General features: G+C 39.2%; 2 protein-coding genes across 7 annotated transcripts; one reads left to right on the top strand and one right to left on the bottom strand.

Moving 5' to 3' along the window:
* Positions 1–287: 287 nt before the first annotated feature.
* On the bottom strand, positions 288–17,982 carry zdhhc21 (zinc finger DHHC-type palmitoyltransferase 21). Of its 6 annotated transcripts, none has more exons than XM_034303469.2 (9): positions 17,874–17,981; positions 17,134–17,194; positions 16,398–16,639; positions 13,934–14,032; positions 11,383–11,494; positions 9,356–9,494; positions 7,149–7,265; positions 4,677–4,720; positions 288–4,486 (listed from the first exon to the last, which is right to left on the bottom strand). In XM_034303469.2, exons 3-9 carry the CDS (start codon positions 16,549–16,551, stop codon positions 4,360–4,362), a joined length of 792 nt encoding a protein of 263 aa, XP_034159360.1. In that variant the 5' UTR covers positions 16,552–16,639; positions 17,134–17,194; positions 17,874–17,981; the 3' UTR covers positions 288–4,359. The 6 variants fall into 6 exon arrangements, with proteins under 6 accessions (XP_034159360.1, XP_026792266.2, XP_053089459.1 ...); XM_026936465.3 differs by having other exon boundaries at positions 288–4,489; XM_053233484.1 differs by having other exon boundaries at positions 288–4,489; positions 16,398–16,685.
* A 3,180-nt stretch (positions 17,983–21,162) lies between these two features.
* Positions 21,163–26,148, top strand: LOC113539773 (zinc finger protein 3). Its single transcript, XM_026935817.3, has 3 exons — positions 21,163–21,901; positions 22,776–23,141; positions 24,515–26,148. The coding sequence occupies exons 1-3, from the start codon at positions 21,400–21,402 to the stop codon at positions 25,096–25,098; spliced, it is 1,452 nt and encodes a 483-aa protein (XP_026791618.3). The 5' UTR covers positions 21,163–21,399; the 3' UTR covers positions 25,099–26,148.
* Positions 26,149–26,501: the final 353 nt, after the last annotated feature.

Genomic DNA, 26,501 nt, shown 5'->3' on the forward strand with positions numbered 1-26,501 from the left:
TTTGTGTAAGATTAGAAAAATAACCTGCATGCATTGATTGATGGCTGAGATTCCCTCACAGATGGTCTGCTTTGAGGTCATGGGGAAACTCTATTAAAGAGAAACAAATGGAGAGAGGACCTTTGCACCTCTATTCTGGGACGACCACGAGATCCATGAGGACAACGCAAGGCAGATGACGGCATTTAATAATAAGAACATTGTGAACATTAAGAACATGTTTAAAACTAACAAGCAAGCTCTGCGCATACAGTAGACACACATTAAAATGAAAAAGATGAGTCATATTCCAGATTTCAAAACACTATTTATTAAAAAAACACCCTAATAAATAACAATTCACATATTATATACTGTGTAGTCTCCATCACAAAATAAAGGTAAATAAACTGTTTGATTCACACCACATGAAAAGAATCGATACAAGAGAGTCAATAAAAGAGCCCAAGTGTGATTACATCTTACACCTGAATTAGGAGCTCACGATAGTGCAGAGAGAAGTGTACATTTCCAGCACGCAGTTTCTACTGATAGCAACAGTAGACGTAAACCAAATAGCACAGACATCACTACATGCACATGGCTAACTCCCTTGATAAGAATGTCAGCATGTGTGTAGTAGTATACAGCATGTATATATTTGTATATATGCTATAGCACAGTGAAGATTTGAGAAGGTTTTATTGCTTTCTAAGGTAAAGATACACACCTATAAGTTTATATGAGCACTCTGAGTAAATTTAAGCTGTGTTTAACTGTTTGCCATCGACTAAATACTTCACTTATTTCACACAATATAATAACATGGATGAAAATGTACAAATATTATGGACATGTCATAACGTTGTCAAACAGTGCCGTATACAATTAGCAAACAGCTCCGACTAAACCACAATGTGGTTTGTTTTAATCTAGAGGTGTGCATGGGACTATTTTTGTTTAGCCCTGCACGTGATAATTTCTCATGAATTTAGTTGGCTCTGTTTTAAAAAAATATAAACAAATTTGTAATTTAAACCAGAACAACGCTGACCAGCATATAGCAGTTCTGTAGATGGATGAATGAACATGAGCACCCAGTATGCCCCCATGTTAATGAAAGTGGCCATTTTTTGACCCGTGACCTTCTTCAACCTTTTTATTGGGTCCCAGGCCTGATTTACTCTATCATATGGCATATTCCTAGCATTGTCATGACACTGAAAATGCACAAAAACTATGCTGTGCATATGAACATAGTCTGAAGAGGTAAAGAATTTTAGGGCAATTCAGGCAGCATCAAATTCAAATCATTACTCAAGTGAAGTGTTAACAAGGAACAAACCCACTACTTCCAAATGATAATGTGATGTCAAGACAGAAAAAAACCCTTAGTATCATGTTATATTATTGTTACTGTAAACTTAACATGAAATGTCTGATAAGTGGCAAAGTAGTGTAGTACATTAGAACAAAAAAATAATCAGTGCTCAATTTTGGGAACGGACTTTTTGATCTGGTTTGTTCAACTTGCCACCTTTTCATACATCTTACAGCACACTAGCTAAACTGGCACTTTCATTAGTCATGAAGGAGGCAACTTTATCAATAAATATTCAGCCTAAAAATTCATCCTAAAAATGTGAGGTAAACAAGCACTACTCAATCTTACTAAATAGCTCAGATTTAAACAAAGCCATACGATCCTTTCTTGTGTGCATATACATAAAAAGTATTCATTTGCCATGGAGCCACAGTGAGTAAACAAAATAAACATGATTCAAAACTGAGAGATGTACGATAAGCACAGCATAACGACCATTCTCGATCTTAACCTTGCAGACTGGAGCATAAGATCTGGCTTTCCATAATTCATTTTAATATTGCATTAAATATATTTGTGACCTGGTCCACCATTTTGAGTTGCTCTGACCCAGACCTGCTTTTTTTTTTTAAGTGCTATAATTTTCTGTAAAACTTTCTGGAGATACCCATGTTGTCCCATGTTGTTGATCTATTCCAAACATGAGGAGAGATAGATGTATGCTCATTTCAGTTCTGACTATCATCAAGAGTGTGCTTTACATTTTTAGACAATATTCCAATAAATTAAGACATTTATTCAGACATGAGGCAACAATACCATCCAAAAGTGAGAACATCATCCTGTGATGGAGAGCTTCCAATCAGACCATAGGTATTTACCTGAATTTCACAATAATTTTGAGACAGTATTAATGCTGAGACTTTGATCAGAAACCAGCAAAATCAGCAAAACCCAGATTCAAATTTTACACCAAAAATGTTCTACCCTAATGGGCCAATGTGACTCCTAAATCAAAGCAATAGAAAATATTGCTAAATTAATTTAAAACAATGGATGGCTATAAAACAAAAAAATCTCATTACAATTCCTCCCAAAAGGTAAGATTACAGTCAACTCCAGTATTATTGGCACCCCTCATGCAGATAAGCAAAAAAAGAATAACACATGCATTAAGTGATACTTTGCATTTTAATGTGTAGTTTTATTTTGACATAATATTTTTTTCTTCAAACATTAAAAGTTCAGTAGTGCAGTCTTTCTTTGTAAAAATGTTTTCAAAATTATCTGCACCCCTAAAATAAATATCTGGTGAAATTCCACCTGTAGAGAACGCCTGTAACGTCTAACAATGTTGGAGACACATGTTGGAGGATGCTGGACATTTCAAACTCATTTACTATTTGTACGCGGGTAGATGTAACCCCCTATTCCATTCAGATCACTTTTTTTTTTTCTGTGTTGATTTGGGTGCATATTTGTCACCATATTTTTGAAAGCTCTTTTGATGGCCAACTGTGAACCTCCTGGCAGAGGCAACCAAGCTTTGGGCTAAAATATCCTGATACGTAGCAGAATTCATGACGCCATCAATCTTCAGAGAGCCCCTGAACTATCAGCCATAAAACACAAAATCAAATTACTCGTCACCATATTTTCAGTGGGTGTGAGTACATTTACTCTAACTGGCCTTGATTAGCCTTAACTGTTATATTTCATATGCAATGCCTGACTTGTGAAAAGTCCAACAACCATCTGTCTCTTGTGTTAAAAGTTCTTAGATTTTCCCTCAAGTATTTTATTTTCCAGAGAAACAGCAAATTAGAGGAAAGGTAAGCAGTTTCTTCAGTAGTTTACCTGGAAAAATTTTGCACAATCTTTGTGTATAATGTTTATTTTATACAATATTGTTTGGTCATTATCTTGAAGGTTGCCAATAAATTTGGAGTTGATTGCATCTGTTTTCACCAAATTATGAAGTGGACATTTTTTCCCATACCAGCCTTCCCTGAAGAAACCATTCATAAAAATAAAAACGGAGAATCGTGGCACAATGGAATGAAACAACCAAGCCGAGTTAAGGAGGCACTTCACATACAACAACTACGAAATAAACAAAATATTCTAGTACAAACATTCCCTTCATAAAACCTTAGGTGTAGAGTGTGTATATATCTGTAGTATAGTTTATTAGTTGTTTTAGCATTATTAATAAAGACCAATTGTGCATTTGGTCTATTTTTGGTAAATTTGGGTCACAGGTTTAATATGAAAAACAAAAACCCAAATAAAAAAATAAATAAAAGCTTAACATTCTTTTAAAATCATTAGAATTTTAGGATAACTGCTTCTCACACCATCAATGTACGATTTTAAATAATTTGGCAAAATATATATAAAAATTACCTAAACTCTCTGACATATTCCAAAAGGCACAAATCAGGTGATAAAATAAGCAAGAGGCAAAACTGTGACTGAACGGAATGCATCTTTGTGCTGCCACCTGATCAGTATTCAAGTTGAGGATTCAGTGTTGTGGTACATGATGCTTGGCTAAGCGTTTGTGAGCAGAGTTAGTGTTGAGGTTGTCTTCAGCTCTTGCCAGAGGTCATGGCTCACCTCTAGAGCCATCAGCCACCCACCCCAATAAGCCAAAGATAAAACCTCTCAGACTAAGCTGCACCCTGCCAATCACTGAGTCATGGAGTGTTACCCTGGAAACAACAAACCCTTTAATTCAGTCATACCCTGATGTTCCCTAACATTGTAAATACACACATTCGCATGCCGTTTACAAAGCTTTCAGTACAAACCCAAAAAATAACACACGCTACCAAAATCAAAAGTCAACTCTAATAATACCATGGGACAAGAGCTTGGCCGTGGAATAAGAGGAATCATATCCAATGTGGTCAAGTTCATTAACAGAGCAAAACCTGAAGAGGACTGCAGTTTTGGTACCTCAGAAGTGTTAGGCCACAGTGAAGCGACGGAGTGGAGAAGAGAAAGGAGTGTAAAGTAGACAGTTCACGTCCTCAACACCAGCCTCTGTTTTGCTACACGTGCGAGTGGGAGGAGGAACTCGGGTACAGTGGCCGTCTGCTTCGGAACGGCAGGAACCACAGGAGCTTCCAGCGCGTGCCAAACACCTCGGCCAGCGACTGCTGCCACGACCGATGAGCACTGCTGCGAGCCAGGCATAAATGCACTTCATTAAAGAGGAATATCTTAAACCAGAATATCTTCTAAGATATCTTCTTATAGTACTTCAATAAGAACTGATGAGTATTTTTCACTTGAAAATCCTGGCCTGGGATGATTTGCTAATCATTATCCAAATATCACCTAGAGAACTTAAAAGAGGAACACTTACTTCCCTTCAGAGGAGTGAGACATTTTCTCTATAGTGGTTGTGTCCTGAAACAAAAAAGGAAGAGGATGGATATAAATACTACACAACCATTTAATCCCTCACACATATGAAAGAGAGAATATATTGTGAATCATTGACTTATAGAACTTTCTATGACTAGATGCAAGTTTATGTAGCAGACCTCTTTCTCATCGTTCCCACGCTAGGAATGAAAGACTCTACAGCGTGCACAAAGACAAAAGAGAGACAGTGAAGCTGTCAGCAGTGAGAAGCCCCTGGTGCCCTCTTCACCTTGCCAAGTTGGCAGGGCCAAGAGGGGCATCTGCATGTGGACAATACGCCGCATGCGTCAGCCTACTAAACTCACCCCCTGCACACCAGGTGAGGGGGCGAGACGACCCGAATAAGGGACAAAAAAGAGACACTGCAGCCGATTATGTAAATGAGGTGAGCCTAGCTCTACCACTGAGGGACCTATTTATGGAGGGGTGAAGTGTGACTGATGGCTAATCCAGAAAAAAAAATGATAATTCACACTGATCCACATGCATTAATAATCAAAAATACACGTTTTAACCTTTAAGACTGCTACAAACATCAATTCTTAAAAACCTCATCTAAATCTAAAATATGAGGCATACAAGTCTGGGTTAAGACCAGGGTCAAGCCATTAACACTAACAAATGCAACCAAATGCTGACTTCTGTATAGACATGTGAGATCATCTTACTAGGGATCAGCGGTCAAAAATGTAATCACTGACACAAGCAACTGGCATATCATCTGGCCAGCCAAGTCTAATAATACTCCTTATTAGACAATGTTGGGATCAGAGGGTGGAACGCATTTGTGGTTGGCGTGTGCCTATCTTCATGAGGAGTTCTATGTTATAGCGTGCCTCTCTAGGAAAACACTGACTATATTAGAAAATCCAAATCATGCTGAAGACAGCTCATCTGCTGCCAAGAAGTGTACTCAAGGATATCCAGGGACGTAGGAAACTATTTGACGTGTTAATGTGATAATAACTGTGTTAAACAGCTACTTCTCCTGGAGGCTTGTATCTCATCAGGTTTCTCAATCCATCTTGGCCACAGACATGTAATGCTCTGTGAGGCATGTAATATGGATGGTTAGAGGTGTGGCATTAGGAAAGCAGAACCTGTACTGTTCCAAAACAAAACAAATGACATACCAGTAATGGAAAAAGCCCCATATGAATGTCTTTTGGGAGTTCTGCTCCATGAAGCAAGCAAAGCTTTAGACACAGCCTCTTCGCTGCTTAATTGTCCGGATCCTTTTTAATTGTAAAGCCATCGTAAGGACAAACCACAGCAAAAGCCCATTTTGAAAAGGATACATGGCATAATTCAAGCCACTTAATTCCATAAAGAGGATCTTGGCAGGCACATTTTCTTTTTTTTTTCTCTTTTAGAATTCACAAGGTACATTAGGAGCTGTTAACACTGATCAATTTCATACAATTTCAAGTTCTTTTACTTTCTAATTATCTACACTGAAAAGCATGCATAGCGGAGTACTGACACACAAGTCAGTCCCGTATTTACCTGTAAGTATTTGTGTGTAGTTGATTGTTCTTGGTAATATCAGAATAAAGATTTTAACTACACTGTTCCAGCATATTCATGTATATCAATGTCTTAAAACAGAGCATTTCTCATCTTCTTAAAACAGGCATCACTGACATCAAAATATTTTTATTTGTAATTGTTGTATGTAAAGAAAATGAGAAAATATGAATGTAATACAAATGATATCCCAATGTGCAAAAGGTTCAAGTGTATGTCAAGGACCAGAGAGAAACATTTCCACAACAACTGGTGGCGCTCCAGATTGAAGTGGACATGACTGGGCAATGCAAAACTAGATAAGGCTAGATAGAGAGTGCTCTTTGTCAAAGTACATGGTCTTTTTTTTTTCCTGAATTTAGCCAGGTCACACCCTAATCCTCTTTTCTCACATGAAGTTGTCAATCAAAGGATCAGAGTCAAATGTGATTAGCACTCTGCCCCATCACAGCTTTCAATTCATGTTCAATCAACTGAGAAAGCACACATTTTTATGCATGTTCTGTCTAAGCCAACTTCTAGTAATTCTGTGGGCGAGAATCTGCACACAGTCAGCCAGAGTCATTAGGATGTATGCAAGTCTGGCAACTACAGGCAGTGTAGCAGTGAATGTGTGTGTGAATGGTGCCCTGTGATGGACCGGCGTCCCATTCAGGGTGTAAATCCTGCCTCGTGCACAGTGTTCCCAGGGTCCCGACTTCGGATCCATCATGACCCTAACCAGGATAAAGTGTTCACTGAAGATGAATGAATGATAATGCCAATCATTACTGTGTCACTGACAGATGAGTGTGTAAGTATACAGTGAACAACTGTAAGTGAGTGTAAATGGGGGAAAAAAAAAGTAAGTGAGAAAAAAGAGAAGAGATAGAGACTGACTCACAGAAAGGATTCCTGTGATCTGTGAGTAGAAGAGACTGCTCATTCCTCCGAACATAATCAATCCCATGAAGCAGGACACACGCAAGAGTGCCAACTCATGACGCACCGTAAATAACTCCTGGGAAACAAAGGAAGAGAATGTATCAGCATGAACGAAATATCACACGCATGCAACCATCCCTAATTTCTGTTCCAACATGTCAATTCACACACATACACTTAAACAAAAATGGCATTTCCACAGGGCTCATTAGGAGCGGCTGTTGTTCCTAACAGTGATTCAATGCTTCATGTTCATTTGTCTGGCTTGAGGCTGTCTGTGCCTGTATCACACCAAACATGCATCCCAATTCAGCATATTCCACACACCACCAAAAAAAGTCCAGCTTTCCCAGAGATAACGCCTCTATCTCTCCTGCACAGGCACTTCTGTGTGTATACACCCCGCCTCACACTTCTCAGCTGGGTTCGTTTACCTACACACAATGTGGCAAAACAAAAACAGGAAATGAGATACAGGCCAGCAACTGCTGCCAAGGAGATGGCTCAGTTGTTTCAGCTGTCATTGCGAATGCACTGATTAATCTGGGTGAGAATGAGTGAAAATTAATTGAATTAAGTGTTAATGCAAAGTGACCACAGAGGACAGACACTTTCTGCTACATATTATTTTTTAAGACGCTATAGAATTTACATATAGGTCAACATCAAGTCTGAACTCTGAATTTGTATGATGTCTGAAATTGCAGCACTATGCTGATTGCAGCACTATGCTGATTAAGACCACAATTTATTAAAAGTGATATTAGGGTTTTTTTCTAGGATGTGTGTTGATTCTTTCTTTAAACAATTCTGCATCTTCATTTTTCAAACAAAGAAAACAGTATAAATACAATATGAAACAAGTCATACTTACAAAATAAAAATACAATTTATTTTTGGCCATACAAAGTCCAGACAAACTGGTTGGGGATGTAAAGGTGTAGGCTAGCAACTGTGCTACTAGCAAGTAGCTAAGCTAGCTAGCAGATTTGAATATGGACAAACTCAGATCTATGCCATTCACTTTAAAAGTGACTGTGCGGTCTTGAGTGGCACAACAGAAAAGTGTACAGCCTGTTTCCGGAGATCACAAGCTCGAATACTGACAATGCGACAGCCACCTGTGGCTAGGAGTAAAATTTGCCTTGCTCTCTGGTTGGGAGGGATGACATACTCTCTTTCCCTATCAGCATCCAATCAATCACAGCAACACTAGCTAATCATGAGCGTCCGTGAGCTCTTGTATGCGTAAGGGGGCAGAAAGCACCCTCCTGTTTTGGTAGCTGTCGTATAATAGGGGAGATCTAACTGCTGGGTGGGAACTGGCCAAGACTATATTAGGGCGAAAAAGTGACTGTGGAGGAAATCGAGCTTCAACCAAGTACAGCTTTTTAATCTACTTAAACTTAAATGTTAAAAAAAAAGTGGTCAGAAAAGAGAAACAAGCCATCATGTATAAAATCGAGATACATCAAGATGCATCGAGAATCATTTTATAAATCGCACTGGCGCACTGAATCGAAAACACACAGAATTATAGGTGGCATTGAGAGCATAAGTTTCCCATCCCTAAGTGACACCCAAATCTCACAGGAGCAGGGTACAACGGCACACTTAGCCAAGTAACCACATCTTCCATCCACTCTATTCCGTATATGAGCCGACAAATGCTCTTGACTGTCCTAAAAGAAAAGAGCCAAATAATATCTTACACACACCCTATGGAAACAAGTCATAGCTTTGGATTCCCAAACTCTGAGGATCATTTTGGATTAAACCCACATCCCAGTGATGCGACAGAACCAGTTAATTATGCTTGACTCTGAGCACTGTTAGAGGCATTTTTAACAAAGGTTACAGTTTTAAATTGATCTTTCTCACTTTTCATAAACTATAACTTAATTTCTCTTAAACCACAAATGATCTAAATCAAAGAAAAGCACTGATGCAATGGACGTTACACAAAAAAACTATACTTTATAACAGATATTTAACGAAAGTCAAACTCAAGCAGAAAAGTTACATTTAAATTCTGCTTAATGATTTTTACCAAATATGCCTTTCTGAAGGTTTGTGGATTTGACCATGGATAAAAGCTAGAAGTAGTCATACCTTAAGCTCAGTTAACACTTTAAAACAAGACACCCAAGTGTAGCCTGCTCATACCTTGTCCACTGAGACTAGAGGCTGAAAGTAGTAGTACTGGCAGAAGTCCAACACAAGAGTGTAGAGACTCAGGACCTGAGTGTAGAAACACAGCTGAAGAAAGAGCCAGTGGTTATCTTCCCCAACACAGTTATTAATCCTGCAAAGACGGACAGACAGGTACAAAGTGTTACATTATATCTTCACACAAACTATACATAAAAAAAAATCTAATAAATAAAAACTGAGTGGAAATTCTGAAGAATAATACTTTATTCTGAAAAAGAAAGATATACAGTAAGCAGGAAATAGAATGGAATTGAAAAAAAAATGGAAAGAGAGGGGAAAAAAACAGCTTTGGATGGAGAAGCCAAGTCGAAGCTTAATTCAAATAGTTGTAAAAAGATATGGGCACTTTTTTCCGCCCTTCCTCTCTCTGGGCCATTACAGGCGATGACAGCAAGTCACGATTTGCTGAGTCCAGACAGACTGAAGCCTTCTTCAGACGTACTGTACCACTCTGCTTTGGGCTAGCAGTCACACGCTCCCCTGGTCATCCGATATCTCCTTCCCTTCATTTTACCTTTCTATAGAAGCCTTATTAACTTTACACACACACACACACACACACACACACACACACACACACACACACACACAGTCTGCCAGGAACACCAGCCTGTATAAAGACTGAGGTCTTTTAAGGTAACACACTCGGTCTGGGGCAAAGGGTCAAATTCATAAGATCACTTTTTTTTTTTTACTGTGTTAAGCCTTATATACTTATTCTGTCTTCCATATGTACTGAGGTCATTAAAGTTACTGATTCATTGCCACAGTAAAAGTCAGGCCATATTACATTATTATTAGAAAGAAAGATGGGCATGATATTATTAGAAAGAAAGTTATAGAATACGTCTTAAGTCAAGATGTCCACGTTTAAGAAATATTGTTTTATGCCCTCAGTGCCAATCTTATTCAGCAATCAGATTTAGGTGACATGCCTTAAAGGCATACTCAAAATGGAGGGCTATGACATTCAATGTGCCACAGTTATGACATTGTTCGATGGGCTTGGATGAATGATCATGTCTTGTCCTCTCCTGTCGATTTTATTCTAGGTAGGATGTTGGTAGGTTCAATGGTTAGTAAGCCAAGTACTGAAATATAGACTGATCTCTAGTCCCATTATTCTCAATAATAGGGTCCAGGGACCCCAGGAGTCTGTGAAGCATAGCTAGGAGTGAGTTTTTAAATTTTTGGGGAAAAAAAAAAAAAAAAAAAAACTCTATGGCTCCAATAAACAGCCAAAATATTATTGTACTCATTTAAACAGTTAGACTTTGCTCATAAAAAAGAAAGAAAGAAAAAAAAGACTTATTTTAACAGTTAAAGGGGTACCTGGAGGCAAAAAGTCTGAGAACCCCTCCTCTACTCCAATCAGCTTTACTCACCTCAGTGCTACAGGAAGGTCATAATCTTAATAGCCAAAAAAAAAAATCTACATTCATAGTTTAAATGTTAATTGTTAGTGTTGAACATGAAGTGCAAGTTCATTTTTGAAGTACTCAAAGAATCATGGTCAGGTTTGTTTGCAAATATTAAATCCAAATAGCCAAATTCATAAGCCTAGGGGTCAAAAGCCAATGAACAGATGCTCTATTATAAGTTTAGCTTCACTAATAGCACATAAACCAACTTGTATTTCCCAAAATGAACTCATATTTCCCAAAGCTCTTGTTCCTCAGTCCAAAATCTCAGAATCAGGTGTCTGATACTTACGTGCGATATTGCAAAGTGTAGCATTCTACCTAATTTAACATCTGATCCACTTATTAGCTGATTACCGAGGCCTTCTTGGTCAGAATTTAGTGTGTGAGAAAAGCAAAAACATAAATCTCCATAGAATGAAACTCTCCAGGAAAGGACTGAAGCTTGACATTTCTTCCTTAGATAATTTATCACCACATATAAAATCAAGACTGTGTGTGTTTTATGCATCTCACAACCAGCAAACAATGAAGACGTCTACGGAGACACTTTCTTACCAGGGACAATGGTGGTCCATGCGGCGCACACAGTGTCCACAGCGGCTGCAGTGGTGTGACCTCTTTGGCCTCATAAGGTTGCATTTATTGCACAACTCCCATTGTTCACGTTCTACAATGAATCACAAAGAGAAACCTCACAAATATTACCAACAAAGACATTTATTAACAAAGATCATCTAGTAGCAAATGTTTCTACATAGTAACATTTCGTAAAGTACAATATTACACACTTATATAAAAAGAAGATGAAGAGATACAGTCCTGACCAGAAGAGAGCATTAACCACTTCTTTTTCGGGTTCTGTGTAAATATTTAATCATTCCTGATAACTATGGCTTTTTCACAAAATGGAAAATGCATACACCAGACATGTGCATAGACAAATCTGTCAGCAAGATGCATATGCCTGATTTCTAATAGTGCTGAACATCTAATCAGTGCTGTCCACAATGCAAGCACCCTTTGTTATGGTGTAAAAAATTAGTGCCAGGATCAAATCAGTGTCAGGAATTTTGGAAAACTATGCATCAGCCTGCATAATTTCCTCTAATTTTCTTCCATAATTATCTCAGGCACAATGTGAGGTGATCAGTGCTGTGCCATTTTAATTCCCGTCACCCACAACTACCATTTTTATCAAGTTATTACCTCTCTGTCATTTACTGCCCTGTCACATTTGACCTAATATGACCTTATCTGGTCAGCTGCCTCATATGCTTTCAGGGTAATTGCTAATGCTATTACAAGCAGAGGGCATGTGCTACTCGCACACACATTCACCTAAAGACTGACTGAGGCTTAACTAGCTTAGCACTGTGCAGATAAGGTGATGATCTCCTCTCTGATTCTATTAGAGCCCTGACAAATCTTCTCCCCCAACAGATCTGGAAACCCATAGAGCATTATACAGGTAACAATATGATGCCTGTTTTTATATATCTTTTAACTTTACATATTTTCAGAAAACCTGGAAAAGGTTCCCTTTGTGCTAATATGACCAGTTAGCATGGTAAAACTTTGTGTCTCCAAGTGCCAAATTTTTCCCAAAGCATTGTAAGATTATTAATAAATGTCAGGCAGAGAGTGTTTTAAAAGTACAGATGATCTTTATGTCACTACACTGGTCAACGTGTTATGCCAACTGGTCAAGTCTTTATGAGCTAAAACCAGAACAGCAGTGTCCTCTGCTGGTGAGCATGTAAACCCTCATAAAAAGTCAAGACAAAACCTATCTGTATATGTCCTCATACTTATAGAAACCAAAAAGAAACAGCAATAAAACACAAATGAGTAATCTGCACCAGATATTGTAAATGTGAACTAAAAAAAAAAAAAAAAAACCCACAAGCTATTCTTAATTTCAACTCCAAGTACAAGAATTATGTCATGATTTTGTTAAGTGGTGGATCCTGAGTATTGTACAACTGTAAAACTGCATGCTGTGTCTCTGAAATGTTTGAACTTGAATCTTTTCCTGATGCATATATATACAGAAGAGTGGCCAATAATTAAATAAAAAATAAAAAGGTAATTACAATGGCATCCCTATGGTATTCTTGGAGTATATTTGAAAGAACACATTTCAGTGTAGAAACATTAATTCAATGGCAGTATATAGTGATAGTGATGTGTTTTCCCTTTGCTAAAAAAATTAATAAATAAAAGAAAGAAAAACAGTGTGTTATGGGTGTGTTACCAAAAGAGCATTTCAGTACTGTTGTGGGGTTCATATGAGCATTATACTGAATGAAACATCATACCCCTTTTTAACTCATGTTTTCAAGCTAATTGACAATGGTATGAAGCACAGAAAGAATTACTTATTTGTTCAGTAAATATTACATGCTCAAAAAGTACACACATCTGACCATAAATTTTTTTTTGTTTTTTGACAAAAGTCATCATTTCAGTAACATAACTGGCCAAAACCCACAAATTTGAAAGTTACTTCCCCCTGCTGCCTTTTCAAATGCAGATTCTTCTAATTCCAGCACCACATCAGACTATCGTTACCTCCTGCTGAGGTAACAACTGCTATAATGTAAGTGATAACAGAAACCTGTCCTGTACACATCCACAACTTGAGATGTAACTATAAATGGTTAAAAAGTATGACAAGGATTTTATTAATAAATTTAAAAAATTGAATAACATAATTGTATAACATATACTAACATCACTCCCCATCATGTTCAATTCCTTTCTTATTCTAGTACAGAAATCAGTTCCACAGAACACAGTGGGTGTATACACCTACACAAGCAGCAACGCAGCCCAACAAAGACCTCAAAGTGATTGGTGAAGGAGCTTTCTACCCATCTCTTCACACAACAGAGCACTTTAATGGACTCAAAGTAATTCCATGTATTTGGAAAATAATTATTAAACAACGTTATTAGGATATAGAAATTGTGATATAAGAATGTGGCTACGAATATTTAAAGAAACATTTCCCCTGCAGTACCACCACAACTGGGGGGCAGGGGTCGACAAACAAAAAACACTGTTCAAGTTGTTGTACTTGGGATGCCATTGGTTAGTTAATTACCTGCTAAGGGGATTTTGGGGTCTTGAGCGAGTCGTCCTGGGTCTGCCGTGGAAGCCCTTAACAATGCAGTCACACACAAGAGTGATGCTAGGTAGTAACCTTGGAACAGACAGACAGAGAGAAAGATTACTTTTGACAGCTAACTTGTAAAATACTAAAGAAAATGCTACTACATATGCAAAACCTTCAGTGTGCTTACACTAATCTGAAAAATAGTCTTCTTTAAGAAGGTCCATTCACAAACAGGTTACTGTTTTCCTTAAAGACGCCTGTTTGAACTCGTCACCTAATTAGCAAGCCTTTCATAAGATATACTGGGGTGTGGAAGATCAGGATAAACATCTCTGCAGTTCTGTCACCTTCCAGGACGTCACACATGTGCCCCAAACACTGTAGGGTGAAGGCTTTGCATAGTTTACAAAAAAAAAAAAGCCTGAAAAACCTGTCTGATAACGGTCAGATAACATCTAAGATACTATACGTCTCATTCTATCTCCTTGGTATGGCTGAACAAACCACTTTAAAACGTGTGTGAACCCTGTCACGTATCTCACAGCGTCAATTAGGATCAAGTGTTTTTGAACAACTCTGCAGTTGAGATCTCGAAATGCTGAATGTAAAACTTAGTATAGATAGAAAAACAGAACAGAAGAAAGCCAACGTTATAAGCTGAGAGCAGTGTGAAGAAGTTTAGTAATGTCACAGAAATCTTGCTAAAAGATTTGCTAAAGATTTAAAGATTCCTATCATGGAATACAGTTCAGTTCACATATAAGTGACAGCAAACTGGATTTGAGATGAAACATTGACTGAGGTTTAAAGCTACAATTAGGGATTTTGGTGGAAGTTAGCTTCATCCAGAAGTTTTGAAATTCACATGGATGCACTTTAGCATCCCGTGCAGATTCACACCTCTAAAACACATGCACATGCTGCCTAGGCTAGAATACCTGAACATTAGTACAAGATGGGGAGAAAAGATGTTTTCTCACCCTAATTTGTTGGATGTTGTTGATCCACATCATTTGATTTGTCTCCTGTTTACGGAGCCTGGCATAGCCAAATATATTTTACTTACACATGCCAGAATGTGAGGAAAACAAATATTAAAATACATGCTGTCAGCAGTAATTTGAGTCATAAGCTTCCCTCTGTTTTGGACCTTAAGCAACTGGACAATTGGTTGATCAGTTGTTTCTGAGGCAGGTGAGTGCAGACAAAAACTAACAAAAGATGTAGACGGGATTCTAGACGGAGAGTGTTATCTTTCAACATAAGGACCAAACAAGTGTCAATTCCACTAAAGCAGGGCATTGTTTATTGACCATACAACAGGATCAGTCATAAAGAAAAATCTGTTTTCGAATGTTGAAGACTGCATGATGGTAAAGACTATACACAGAAACAAGCACCATAGAAACATGGTAACAAGAGGATGCATGGCCGCCAGTGGAACTGACTCACTTCTCTTTATTGATGACGTAACTACCGACTGCAGCGGATGGATGAATTCTGAAGTGTACTAAAACATCACAGCAGCTTGCCATCATAACAGTCTAAATGACTTGAAATGAAACATAATGCTAAACCAACTAGGCAACAGTTACTGAATTAACCCCACCGAGTATGAATCTCAATTAGTGGAGGCAAAAAGGCCCTGAAACAAACAGGAACTAAAAAAAAAAAAGCAGCATAGCAGAGCATTACCCAGCATTTGGTCACGTCTACAGGTCACAAATATCAGACAGTCCTCAAGTTCAAGATCAAGTGACGCATGACTTCTACATTGGCGTCAGAAAGTATTGGAACGGCATGGCCAATTCTTTTGTTTTTACTACACTGAAGACATGTGGGTTTGAGATCAAAAGATGAATATGAGACGATAGAACAGAATTTCAGCTTTCATTTCCTAATATTTACATCTGGATGTGTTAAACAATTTGGAACATGGCACCTTTTGTTCAAACCCCCCCCATTTTTTCAAGTGATATTGAAACATGTGATTGGTGTTTCTTGTTGCCCTGTTAGATTGACTGTTTAAACAGTTAATAACTCTGAATGTTTACTCTTGGTTTGAGCCCTGGGTTTCGCCTTTAAAAACTGCATTTGTTGTTAAAAAGGATAAACCAACATGAAAACCAGAGAGCTGTCTATAGGAGACAATCAAGCCATTTTGAAACAGAGAAAAGAAGGAAAATCAATCAGAGCCACTGTTATAGAGCCAAAGATGTAAAAATCAGATCAGAATTTCAGCTTTCTTTTCCTATCACCTCATGTTCATCTTTTGAGCTCAAACCCAAATTCTTCAGTGTATAGCAAAAACAAAAGAACTGCATATGGAGGAATACACAAATCCCCACCACCAAATTGGTCATTCATATTCACCGTTTCATTTTCAATCTGGATTTTTCTGCCATTATCCAATTACTTCTAATTTTAATCCATATTAGTCACCGCAACTCACAGACAACTAGTGCTCCAGTTATATGTCCTTCAGCATAATGTGGCAGCAGCACCAGCTTGGGGATGAGGATGGTGTTGTAGAGCCAGATGAACAGCACCGTGCTGATGCAGAACCAGCCCATGGGGTCCACCACGAAGTGCATCCGTAGCTTCATCCTTCTTCATAACACAACAGGCCCAAGCACGCGATGAGAGACTCCTGCTCCCTGACAGGGGCTTGACTTCAGATCAATGGTAGGTACACTGTGGCACAATTCAAATGGAACTTAAATATTGATTCATGGTGAAGCTGGAAATAAAACAAAAAAATGCATCACCTAACAACAGAAGAGTCTTTAGCTGAGTCCTACTAACAGTTGTAGATTCTCAAATAATAAAAAGAAAGAGGACTGTTCACTGTAAGGCACAGTGGAGTAATAAACAAAAGCCGAGGGTCACTTCAAGTTCAAGTCTATTTGCTTCTGCAGAAATGCACTCTTGAAGTTCTATTATGTAAATTACATAAAATATAGGTTTTATCTGTATTAATCAAGGAAACGAAACAACACATGGATGCACAAGATGCAAATTAGTAGAGCTGCTTAAACATGTGTCGAAGAATTAGAACTATGTAGACTGTCCTTCCAGCCAATCATATACAAGAAAGCATTTAGAGTTAAGATTGGGCCACAGTGTGTCTTCAGTAGGAGATGGGCAATAAACTGTAGGTTCATGTAAATGATTAGCCTCTTGCGTACCTCTTCCTGTGTATTAATGTGAAGAGAGATGCAGCAATTCACCTGTCCCAGCCATAGGGAACTAAAAGGGAAGCATATTAAACATGCATAATATAATATAATATAATATAATATAATATAATATAATATAATATAATATAATATACACATATATAAACATGTAAAATATATCACTTTATATAAGTATATATCATTCATTTATTTTATTATTATTATTTTTTTAACTGAACCCATAAGACTTCCTTCTCCAACTCTTAACTCTAAAGCTTCTAAGACTTACCCCCAGGAATGAGATTTCACACATATTAATAAGTGGGCTAATACACATTAAATAATATTTCTGTGATCCTCATAAACCTCCAGCATGGAGGAGCTCGCGCCTCACGTCCTAGCACGTAAAGTCAGGCAGCCAGTGTGAGATAAAGCGGTCAAGTTGTTGCCACGCCTAACATAACAACATGTCATAACAGAAATTTTCAGTGAAAAGATGTCAGTCCCCTCTAATCCCTCAACCACACTTCCGGTAGCAGGGCCACCTCGAGGCTCTTGGCTAGCTGCGCGTGCGGGTTAGATAAGCTAATACACTATCTAGCATTCTGAAATTAAATATAATAACACAGCTACATAAAACAAGATGGAAAAATTTCTAGAAACGAGCTACAGATTCAGCATGGACTTAAGCATTTAAAGCCGTTTAAAAAAGGGGAAGAAGAAGAAGAAGCAGCAGAAGCAGTACTTACCGGTTGACAGGTTCTTGCTAAATTACCTGATAAAAATCAAGGCAGTGTTCAGACTGTTTCCTAGATTGTGATTCTACGGTGGCCGCGAAGGCGAAGTTGGAAAAGAATCCAGTCCAGTCAGTCTTAAGCCATTTTAAGCAGCTAATTAGAAGTAATTTCAGTTCCCCTGCATTATGAATAGAAAAGGAAAATTGATTATAAAGGAAGTGAATAGGTTTGTTTTCTGTAGTATTAGAATAAAAGTTAAGCAAAATTAAGCAAAAATAAATGTTAAGCAAACATTTTTTAATCATTTTTGAATAGTGTAATTGCATAATGCAACCCCAAATCATAAAGTCTAGCATGCACAAACTGTACAGACTTTTATATAGGCTTAATAAAGTAAAAAATATATATATATTTGAAAATTTGTTCTAGCTCCAGTTCATAAAGCGATGCATGGTTTTTGAGGATCTCCCCCATTTCATGCAGTGGCACAATCTGAGCTGTTTGGTGTTGTTGATTTGAACCAATCTTGGTTGATTTGATTTAACAGAAAGTTTAATACAACACTGAATAACTCCACGTGCATGTTCAGTGGCTATGTGTTTTCTTCCTGGCTTAGTGAATTTGCATTTCCCTCTGCAGCGTTCGTCCATTAAGCGTTTATGACTGTTTCTATATGCAAAAAGCTTGGACAGTTGTGTGCCAGGCAGCGGTCAGGGACGTTCCAGTTTTGAGAGCAGGAACTTTGCTCTTTTTCTGCCCTATGTCCTGTACAAATGAACAGATCACTGGGCAGTGGTGGCTCAGTGCTTAAAGGGGATCAGGAGTTTCAATCGCAGCATCGCCAAGCTGCCACTGTTACACCTTGGGGTGCAGTCGTGGCCTAATGGATAGAGAGTTGGACTTGCAACCCGAAGGTGAACCTGAAGGTTGCGGGTTCGAGTCTCAGGTCCGGCAGGGATTGTAGGTGGGGGGAGCGAATGACCAGCGCTCTCTTCCACCCTCAATACCACGACTGAGGTGAGACCCTTGAGAAAGGCACCGAACCCCCAACTGCTCCCCGGGTGCTGCAGCAAAAAAGGCTGCCCACTGCTCCTGGTGTGTGTTCACGGTGTGTGTGTGTGTGTTAAATGCAGATGGGATGGGATGAGATGGGATGGGTTAAATGCAGAGCACAAATTCCTAGTATGGGTCACCATACTTGGCCACAAGTCACTTCACTTTCACTTCACTTTAATCCCTCAACTGCTCGGTTGTATCCTGTCTTATCACTTTGGATGAAAACATTGTCCCGATGAGTGAAAATGAATATATAAAAAATACATGATGTGGCAATTTCACAGCTCACAAAAGTACCTACAAAAGACTTAAAATACTTGAATGGATAATAATCTCTACCCTACTAATAAACAATCCAAAGATAAACTGCGCAGTGCTCTACATGCCTGTATGCTGACATATTCATACATGTTTTATTGAATGAATGTCCCTGGTTAGTGTATGTAAGTACTGTAGATAGGCAGTATTATTCTAATGAACAGAATTAAAATTCAATTAGGGAATTTATTTCTTAGCTTCTCTGGGATCTTACCATTGAGATCTTACCATTTAAGACAATATAATTTTGTCATTTATGGAATTTCCCTATCTGGATTAGATAGAGAGTGTGTGTGTGTCAGATTTTTCATTTGAATCAATAAAAGAGATTCAAGAGATTCAAAGCGTTTATTGTCATGTGCACAGTGAGGAAAACCAAGTTTCCCTGTACAATGAAATTCTTTCTTTGCTGTCCACATTGAATGCCAAGACAAATACAAACTATGTAAAAAATAAAAACAGACATACACATACATACAAACAAACAATAAAGTGTAGCTATGTTGCAGAAGTAGAAATATAGATTATGTATATAGAAATATAGACTATGTGTGAGTGTGCAATATTGACTTGTGCAAAACAGTATTACAGTACATGTAGTAACAGTAATGTGTTCACATGTAGCAGTAATATGAGGTATATCTCTATGTGCAATATTGACTTATGTACAAAACAATAACAATAACAAATACAAAAACAATAGTACAGTAGCCTGTAGCAAATTGAGTGCAATTACACAATAACAATAGCAGCTGTCACATTTAACAATGTACAAATCAAAATGAAGCTACTTGATAAGAAATAGCAGCAGTAACATTTACAAATGTGCAAATTGAGCTGTAGCAGTTCAGTCCACCTAATCTATGAGATATGTGAGACTAGTCTGTTAAATATTCTGCAGAGAGGGCACTGGAGTCCTGATGATCTTCTCAGCAGTCTTCACCACTCTCTGCAGACGTTTGCGATCCCTCATTGTAGTGCTGCCATACCACACAGTGATGCAGCTGGTCAAGACGCTCTCAACAACACAGCTGTAGAAGTTGTTGAGGATCTTAGGTTACATGCCAAACTTCCTCAGCCTCCTTAGGAAGTACAGCCACTGCTGTGTTTTCTTAACCAGCTGGGTGGTGTTGAGTGTCCAGGTGAGGTCCTCGCTGATGTGGACCCCCAAATATTTAAAGCTGCTCACCCTCTCCACTTCCAGCTCTCGGATAAACAGTGGCTGGTGAGTTCTCCTCTCTTTCTTCATGTCCACTATCATCTCCTTTGTCTTGTCCGTGTTGAGGGTGAGGTTGTTGTCCTCACACCATGTCACAAGACTGGCCACCTCCCTCCTGTAAGCCGCTTCATCTCCGCCAGTGATCCATCCTACCGTGACATGGTGTGAGGACAAATTTGTACCTTTGAATATCTAGATGAATGTGGAATATGGTAGGGGCATGTTGGCTCCATGATATACTGTACATAAATATATATACTGTGAAAACGCAAAAGAGTTTTCAGGCTGCAAGGTGGTGCAGCGGGTGGTGTTGCCGGCCTCACAGCTCCTGGTTCGAGCTCAGGTTACGGTCTGTGTGGAGTGTCTGTGCACATTCTCCTTGTAGCGGTGTCTGTTTCCGCTGGGATCTCTGGTTTCCTCCCACCTACAGAAAAAAAAACATGCTGGTAGGTGGACTGGCTAATCTAAATTGCCTCTAGTTGTAAATGTATGTGTGTGTGTGGTACCCTGCAATGGACTGGTGTCCCATTCAGGGTGTGTTCTCGGGTCACACTCAGCATCCCGCTTTATAGGCTGCAGATCCACCATGACCCTTATGGATAAAGCAGTTACTGGAGAAGAATGAATGAATGAATGAATGAATGAATGAATGAAACGAGTTTTCTCAACAGAGTCTAAAGAAATTGTTGGCCTGTTTTATTTCCGCTCATGCTGTGGACTTTTATTTTGAAGCTCATCTCTCCTCTGTGTATCTCTAGCCCCCTCTCTGACTGACTTCACACTATTTACACTGACGGGATGAGTGCTGTCTTGCTGTCCCTGGCTTTTCATCCCGGAACAAGGCATCAGTGGTACTGAGAGAACTTTGATCAGGGCATCTTAATCTTGAGGCGCAGGGTATCGGACACACTCTTGTGGCTTGCTGCAGCAGGAGAAGGCTGGACGATGCAGACGCGTCGCTCCTCGTCGGCGCTGGCTGTTAGCGGCGAGGTGTCGCTTTCTTTCCAGGATGAGCTCGCTGCCACCATCCACCGAGCCTTCGAGGTGGCGGTGGAGATCGCGGTGGTGGAGGTGAGTAAGTTAGTGAGCCAGGCGCTGGGGGATGTGCGCGATCAGATGCAGGAGACGCTGAGGGAGAACACGTTCCTCAAGACGCGGCTGCAGTCCGCCGAGCTCGAGCTGGACACCGTGAGGAAAGGCAGAAAGAGCAAGAGCCCGGCTGCAGCCGATGATGATCAGCCGCAGAGTGATTTCTCTCAGCGACACGACAGCCAGACCAAGTGTGAGAGCCGATCCACGGGGAGAGCAGACAGCCCAACAGCTCAGGAGACTGAGAAAATGTGCCTAAATGTGGACGAGTCTTTCTGTGAAATCCGTGAGGATGGAAGCGTTCGGTCACGTGACTTGGGCTCAGCATCCCTAGTGCAGTGCCGTGAGCAGAAGTCAGGTAATCAATCAATCAATCAATCAATCAATTAGCCAATCAGTAGGTATCAGGGGCGTGGCCACATGGGTACCACAGGGTGGTAGCTACAACCCTTAGGCAAGGCCTTGTCACCCCAATTCTAACCCCAAATCACATGTTCATTTCATGCAATGAACTGAATTAAAGATTCATATCTCACTCATGTTGATTTAAACCACCGTTAGTACTGTTGTACTTGTTTCAGCTGAATCCTGTGAGTATTAGGACTTATTTAGCAGTTCAAACTTTAATACCGTATATCATTACACAGCTATTTATCTTGCACCAATGAAGAAAAAGAAGCTTTTATTTGTCACATATGCATCACAGCACATTGAAGCTGGGCTCAGAGCGCAGAGTCAGCCATGAGCAGCAGAGAGGATTAAGGGCCTTGCTCAAGGGCCCTACAGTAGCAGCTTGGCAGTGCTGGGGCTTCTGAACCTCCTGATCAGTAACTCAGCCTTAACTGTTGAGCCACCACTGCCCCAATGAACAAATCAAATATTCTCCAAATGCAATCTTTTTCTATACATAATGCTATGAGGATGTTCCCTAGCACGCTCACCCTTCACCTTTTACTACACAACGCCATGTCTATAAACATGGTAACATCACTGGTGGGCATGTAGAAACTCTAGCAGATACATAGCCGATATTAGTTTTGCCTTTAGTCTTCAGTCTGCTGTGAGAAATATCATATCTGCTGTTTGTAATTGATTTTGAATGTATAAACACATAAGGTCTGACCTGCGGAACTGTATTTGTCTGTCATGTCATGATGCACAGTATATCGACTGTCTGTATTGCTATAATGAGTTATATAATAATCAAGCTTATCATCCTGTTGCCTTTACAGGTCCACCACATGAATCTCTTATTCCAGAAAATGAACAGATGGCACAGCACAGCCAAGATATACATGGTGACCAGAATCCACCATCTGTTGAGCAGCCAGTCTGCAAGAAAGAGGAGAACCTAGAACCACAGCTGGGTGATGCTTCTGGAGAAGATGATGGGGATGATGAGAATAATCTGGATGAAGACGATGATGACATTAGGCCAAGCTGCAGCTTTAACTCGGAGCATGATGGAGAGTTTGAGACAGACAGACTTTCTCTGGTTCAGTCTAAACTGCTGGAGGACTGGAGGCCTGACCCAGAGGCGCCACAAATGAGATCAGATCAGAATGAGAATGCAAATGCTGGACCCAGCCGTAGTCTTGGTAAGAAGTCATCATCTAGCTTTGTTTTCTTGAAACATTTAGGGTTTCCATGCCTTAGAGTACACCGGTCATCTCACACTGCTTTGGTTTGGTCTGCTATGTTTTAAAGAGCTTTTATTGTGCAATATCACCACATGAGAAATCAACAGCAGCTATAGAACGTTTAGAACATTAAAAGTGAGCAGTTATCATTGTGAATAACAACAGTGAATAACAGTGAACAAGGGTTTTTATATATAATTTCATCAAAATTGTAATGATAGTAGATAATATGAAAGTACCTTCAGAAATCTTTAATGAAATAAAACATTTTAAAAATAACAATCTCACAACTTGGCTGCTATTGCCACTCATCCGGAGTGGCTTCATAGTTCTACTTGACTAGTGGAAAATCCCTGCTATTAATATACTGTGTGCATTCACACCTGTGACATCATGAGATTACCGTGATACTGGGGTTTGGATGTGTAAATTTTTGCAAAACTTGCAAGATAAATATGTCAGTAGGACATTGCATGTAGATGATAAGTGTTGTTGCAGAACTTGCTCAGAGATTGCCACCCAAACCACTGGGAGTTGGGGGGGGGTCGATGGAGGTAAGTTTGGTAAAGTCACTCTCTGAAAATGAAGCCTACACACCGGTCTCAGCAGTTAGCTAGTAGTGACACACGAAGAGGTAGAAACTGATGGCAGCATCACTTCTACATCCTGGACAACTTTCCCACGGGTTTATATAATCAGAGCAGCAGTTTTATGCACACTGGCTTTAGTGATTTATCTAATCAGTCAGTTTAACCACAATTCTCATAGCGAGGTGAAAGCATTGCCCCTTTTTAATCAAGTAGCTTGTAAAGAGTTTATTGAGATAGTAGCTGATAAATGCTTATAGTTCCTGTTGGTTGATTGGAGCCACTTTTCTCTCTCTTGGTGATATTTGTATATAGCAACTTATAGCTTGGCCAACCATTTTACTTTTCTAGGTTAGCTTGCTGATTCAGGTTTAAATTATAATTTGGAAAAAGCTGGAAATGAGTTATACAGATATTCAAAAGTTTTGAATTAAGTAGTAGTCTACAAATCATGAAAACTGTAATAAATGTCTCCTATTAGATAGTGATTTAATGTAGTTTTAATTTAGCAATATGCTCATCTTATTATAGAATATGTAAATTGTTGTTCTTAAAGGAGCGTAAATTTTCTTTCCTGTAGTTTGGTTTCATCAGTGTTCAAGGTTGTGCATTCTCTCACTGCACTGGACTGTGTGTATTATGCTACCCTGTGTGTGTTTTCAGGATAAAGAGGCTATTGAAGTTATAATATGATATTATATGATATATGATATGTGAACCAAACTTGTGTTTTCTCATTTTTAGATGCTCCAGACATGATCTCCGCACCTGTTGGTGGTAATCCTGGCTTCTCAGCCTCCTTCGATGCTCTCTACCAATCAGTAGCCAGAACTCACTTTGTCCATCCTGCTCCTCAAAACGACGATGTCCAGATGAGGACAAACGTCCCCACCAGGATTCACCAGTGTAAAATCTGCGGCCATTCGTTTAGTCGAGCAAGTGATCTGCGCAGACATCATAGTCACCGGCACAGAGTGAGGGTAGCTAACCCAGCTAAAGCAGGAAGTGCAGGTAGACCTGTCAAACAGCAGCTGTTCCCTCCAGGCTGTAGCCCATATCACTGCAACGAATGTGGCCGTGACTTCAACCGCATGGAAAACTTAAAGACGCATTTGCGCATACACACTGGAGAACGTCCGTACTCTTGTTCTGTGTGCGGGGTACGGTTCCGGCACTCAGGGGCACTCACACGCCACTTCCGTATCCACACAGGTGAAAAGCCGTATGTGTGCGGGCAGTGTGGGAAACGTTTCCGGAACTGCGGTGGCCTGCGCTTCCACCAGAAATCCCACACTACAGATAGACACATGGTTTTGAATTGTATTTGAAGAAGATGGATTGTTTTTGGAGTTATTGTATAGTCGTGTGATTTAGGGCTGGCCAGTGTAACCTCAAATCAGCATCTTGATCATTTTAAACCATTACCTCGATGACAATATATAAGCAGGATTTTTTTAAACACGTGTTCAAAATTTCGCTTTTTTAAGTAGGAGCTTTCGCACTAAAGATTTGCTGAAAGATGTTTAAGTATTAAAACTGGAAAATCGTGAGGGCTTTTTGTGAAGAGTTAAAACAAGTATTTGCTCCATTGTAGCTGTGGGATCTGTAGGACGTAATGGCGTTTGTGTGAGTCTTTCCATTTTGAGTGGTGTTAAAAAAAATGCGTGTGTTAGAGACAGCTGTTTTGGGAAATCACGTGAGTGCACTAATAATTTTTGGACTTGCACTCCTCATATTGTACATGTATGTGTTTTAAATGAATGAGTTAGCTTTGCTTGTTAGCTTTGCTGGCTGAATTGTTTTTCCAACAGTTTACATTTGACACCTCGTCCTATATACTGAACCCAAACCATTAACATTGCAGTGTTTAGTGATTATATGACTGTTCTTGTTCGTCTGTACTCTGGGAAACAGACTAGGAAACTCCTTTGTTTGCACTGAGGAATAACAGAGCAAAGGAGAAGCAAATGGCTGGATATGACAACTGGGTTTTGTATCGATGTTTCACAAAAACACATGATGAGGAAAACCCAGAGTAACATAGCGATATTGAGAGAAAAGGCCAGTGTCACTATCTTCCATCCATGTCAGTTACATAAAACTGTATGTAGTCATAACAACAAGTAGTTAAATTGTGACATGTTTGAAAATGTACATATAATTGAATAGAAACTTCCAGAAATTATGAAATTTTATCTTTTACGTATACACATTTATAAGCTTTCAGTTTGCTCCCCGCCATAGTAAGTCTTTTGCTCTTCCTCTTTTTTATTTTTTTAATGGAGGCTGGTCAATTGTTGGTTATGACAACAATAAAATGTGCAAGTACGGGACATGGATATCAACATGAACTTTGCTCAATAAATTTGGAAAGCCACTTTGAAAATGTTTCTTGACTGAGAAGATAGTTTGGGTTTTCCCTAGTTGGATTCATATCAAGGTTAAATCAGATGCACTGAAGGAATATTGCTCAGTATCCATTGAGAAAACATATTAGACATTTCACTGTTATCATGCGTCATCACTTCTAGCGTCATGTGCAGTAATTTCCTGGCATCTTACTTAATACAAACATATATGGATCTATACTATATAGGCAGAAGTATGTGGACACCTGACCATCATACCAATACGTGCTTAGCGAATATCGAATTCCAAAGTTGGTCCCCACTATGTTGTTATAATAACCTCCACTCTTCTGGGAAGACTTTCCACTAGATTATGGAACATG

This window comes from Pangasianodon hypophthalmus, chromosome 4 (genome assembly GCF_027358585.1).
Source record: "Pangasianodon hypophthalmus isolate fPanHyp1 chromosome 4, fPanHyp1.pri, whole genome shotgun sequence".
Classification (NCBI taxonomy): Eukaryota; Metazoa; Chordata; class Actinopteri; order Siluriformes; family Pangasiidae; genus Pangasianodon; species Pangasianodon hypophthalmus.

Excerpts from the sequence above, each read along its gene's own strand:
- zdhhc21 (XM_026936465.3), bottom strand. The coding sequence starts at position 16,551 with ATGAAGCTACGGATGCACTTCGTGGTGGACCCCATGGGCTGGTTCTGC. Across the intron at positions 7,266-9,355 it reads CTCTAGTCTCAGTGGACAAG|GAGTTATTTACGGTGCGTCA; the intron begins GTATGAGCAGGC and ends TTTGTTTCCCAG. Across the intron at positions 4,721-7,148 it reads AGATCACAGGAATCCTTTCT|GACACAACCACTATAGAGAA; the intron begins GTGAGTCAGTCT and ends TTTTTGTTTCAG.
- LOC113539773 (XM_026935817.3), top strand. The coding sequence starts at position 21,400 with ATGCAGACGCGTCGCTCCTCGTCGGCGCTGGCTGTTAGCGGCGAGGTG. Across the intron at positions 21,902-22,775 it reads GTGCCGTGAGCAGAAGTCAG|GTCCACCACATGAATCTCTT; the intron begins GTAATCAATCAA and ends TTGCCTTTACAG. Across the intron at positions 23,142-24,514 it reads TGGACCCAGCCGTAGTCTTG|ATGCTCCAGACATGATCTCC; the intron begins GTAAGAAGTCAT and ends TCTCATTTTTAG.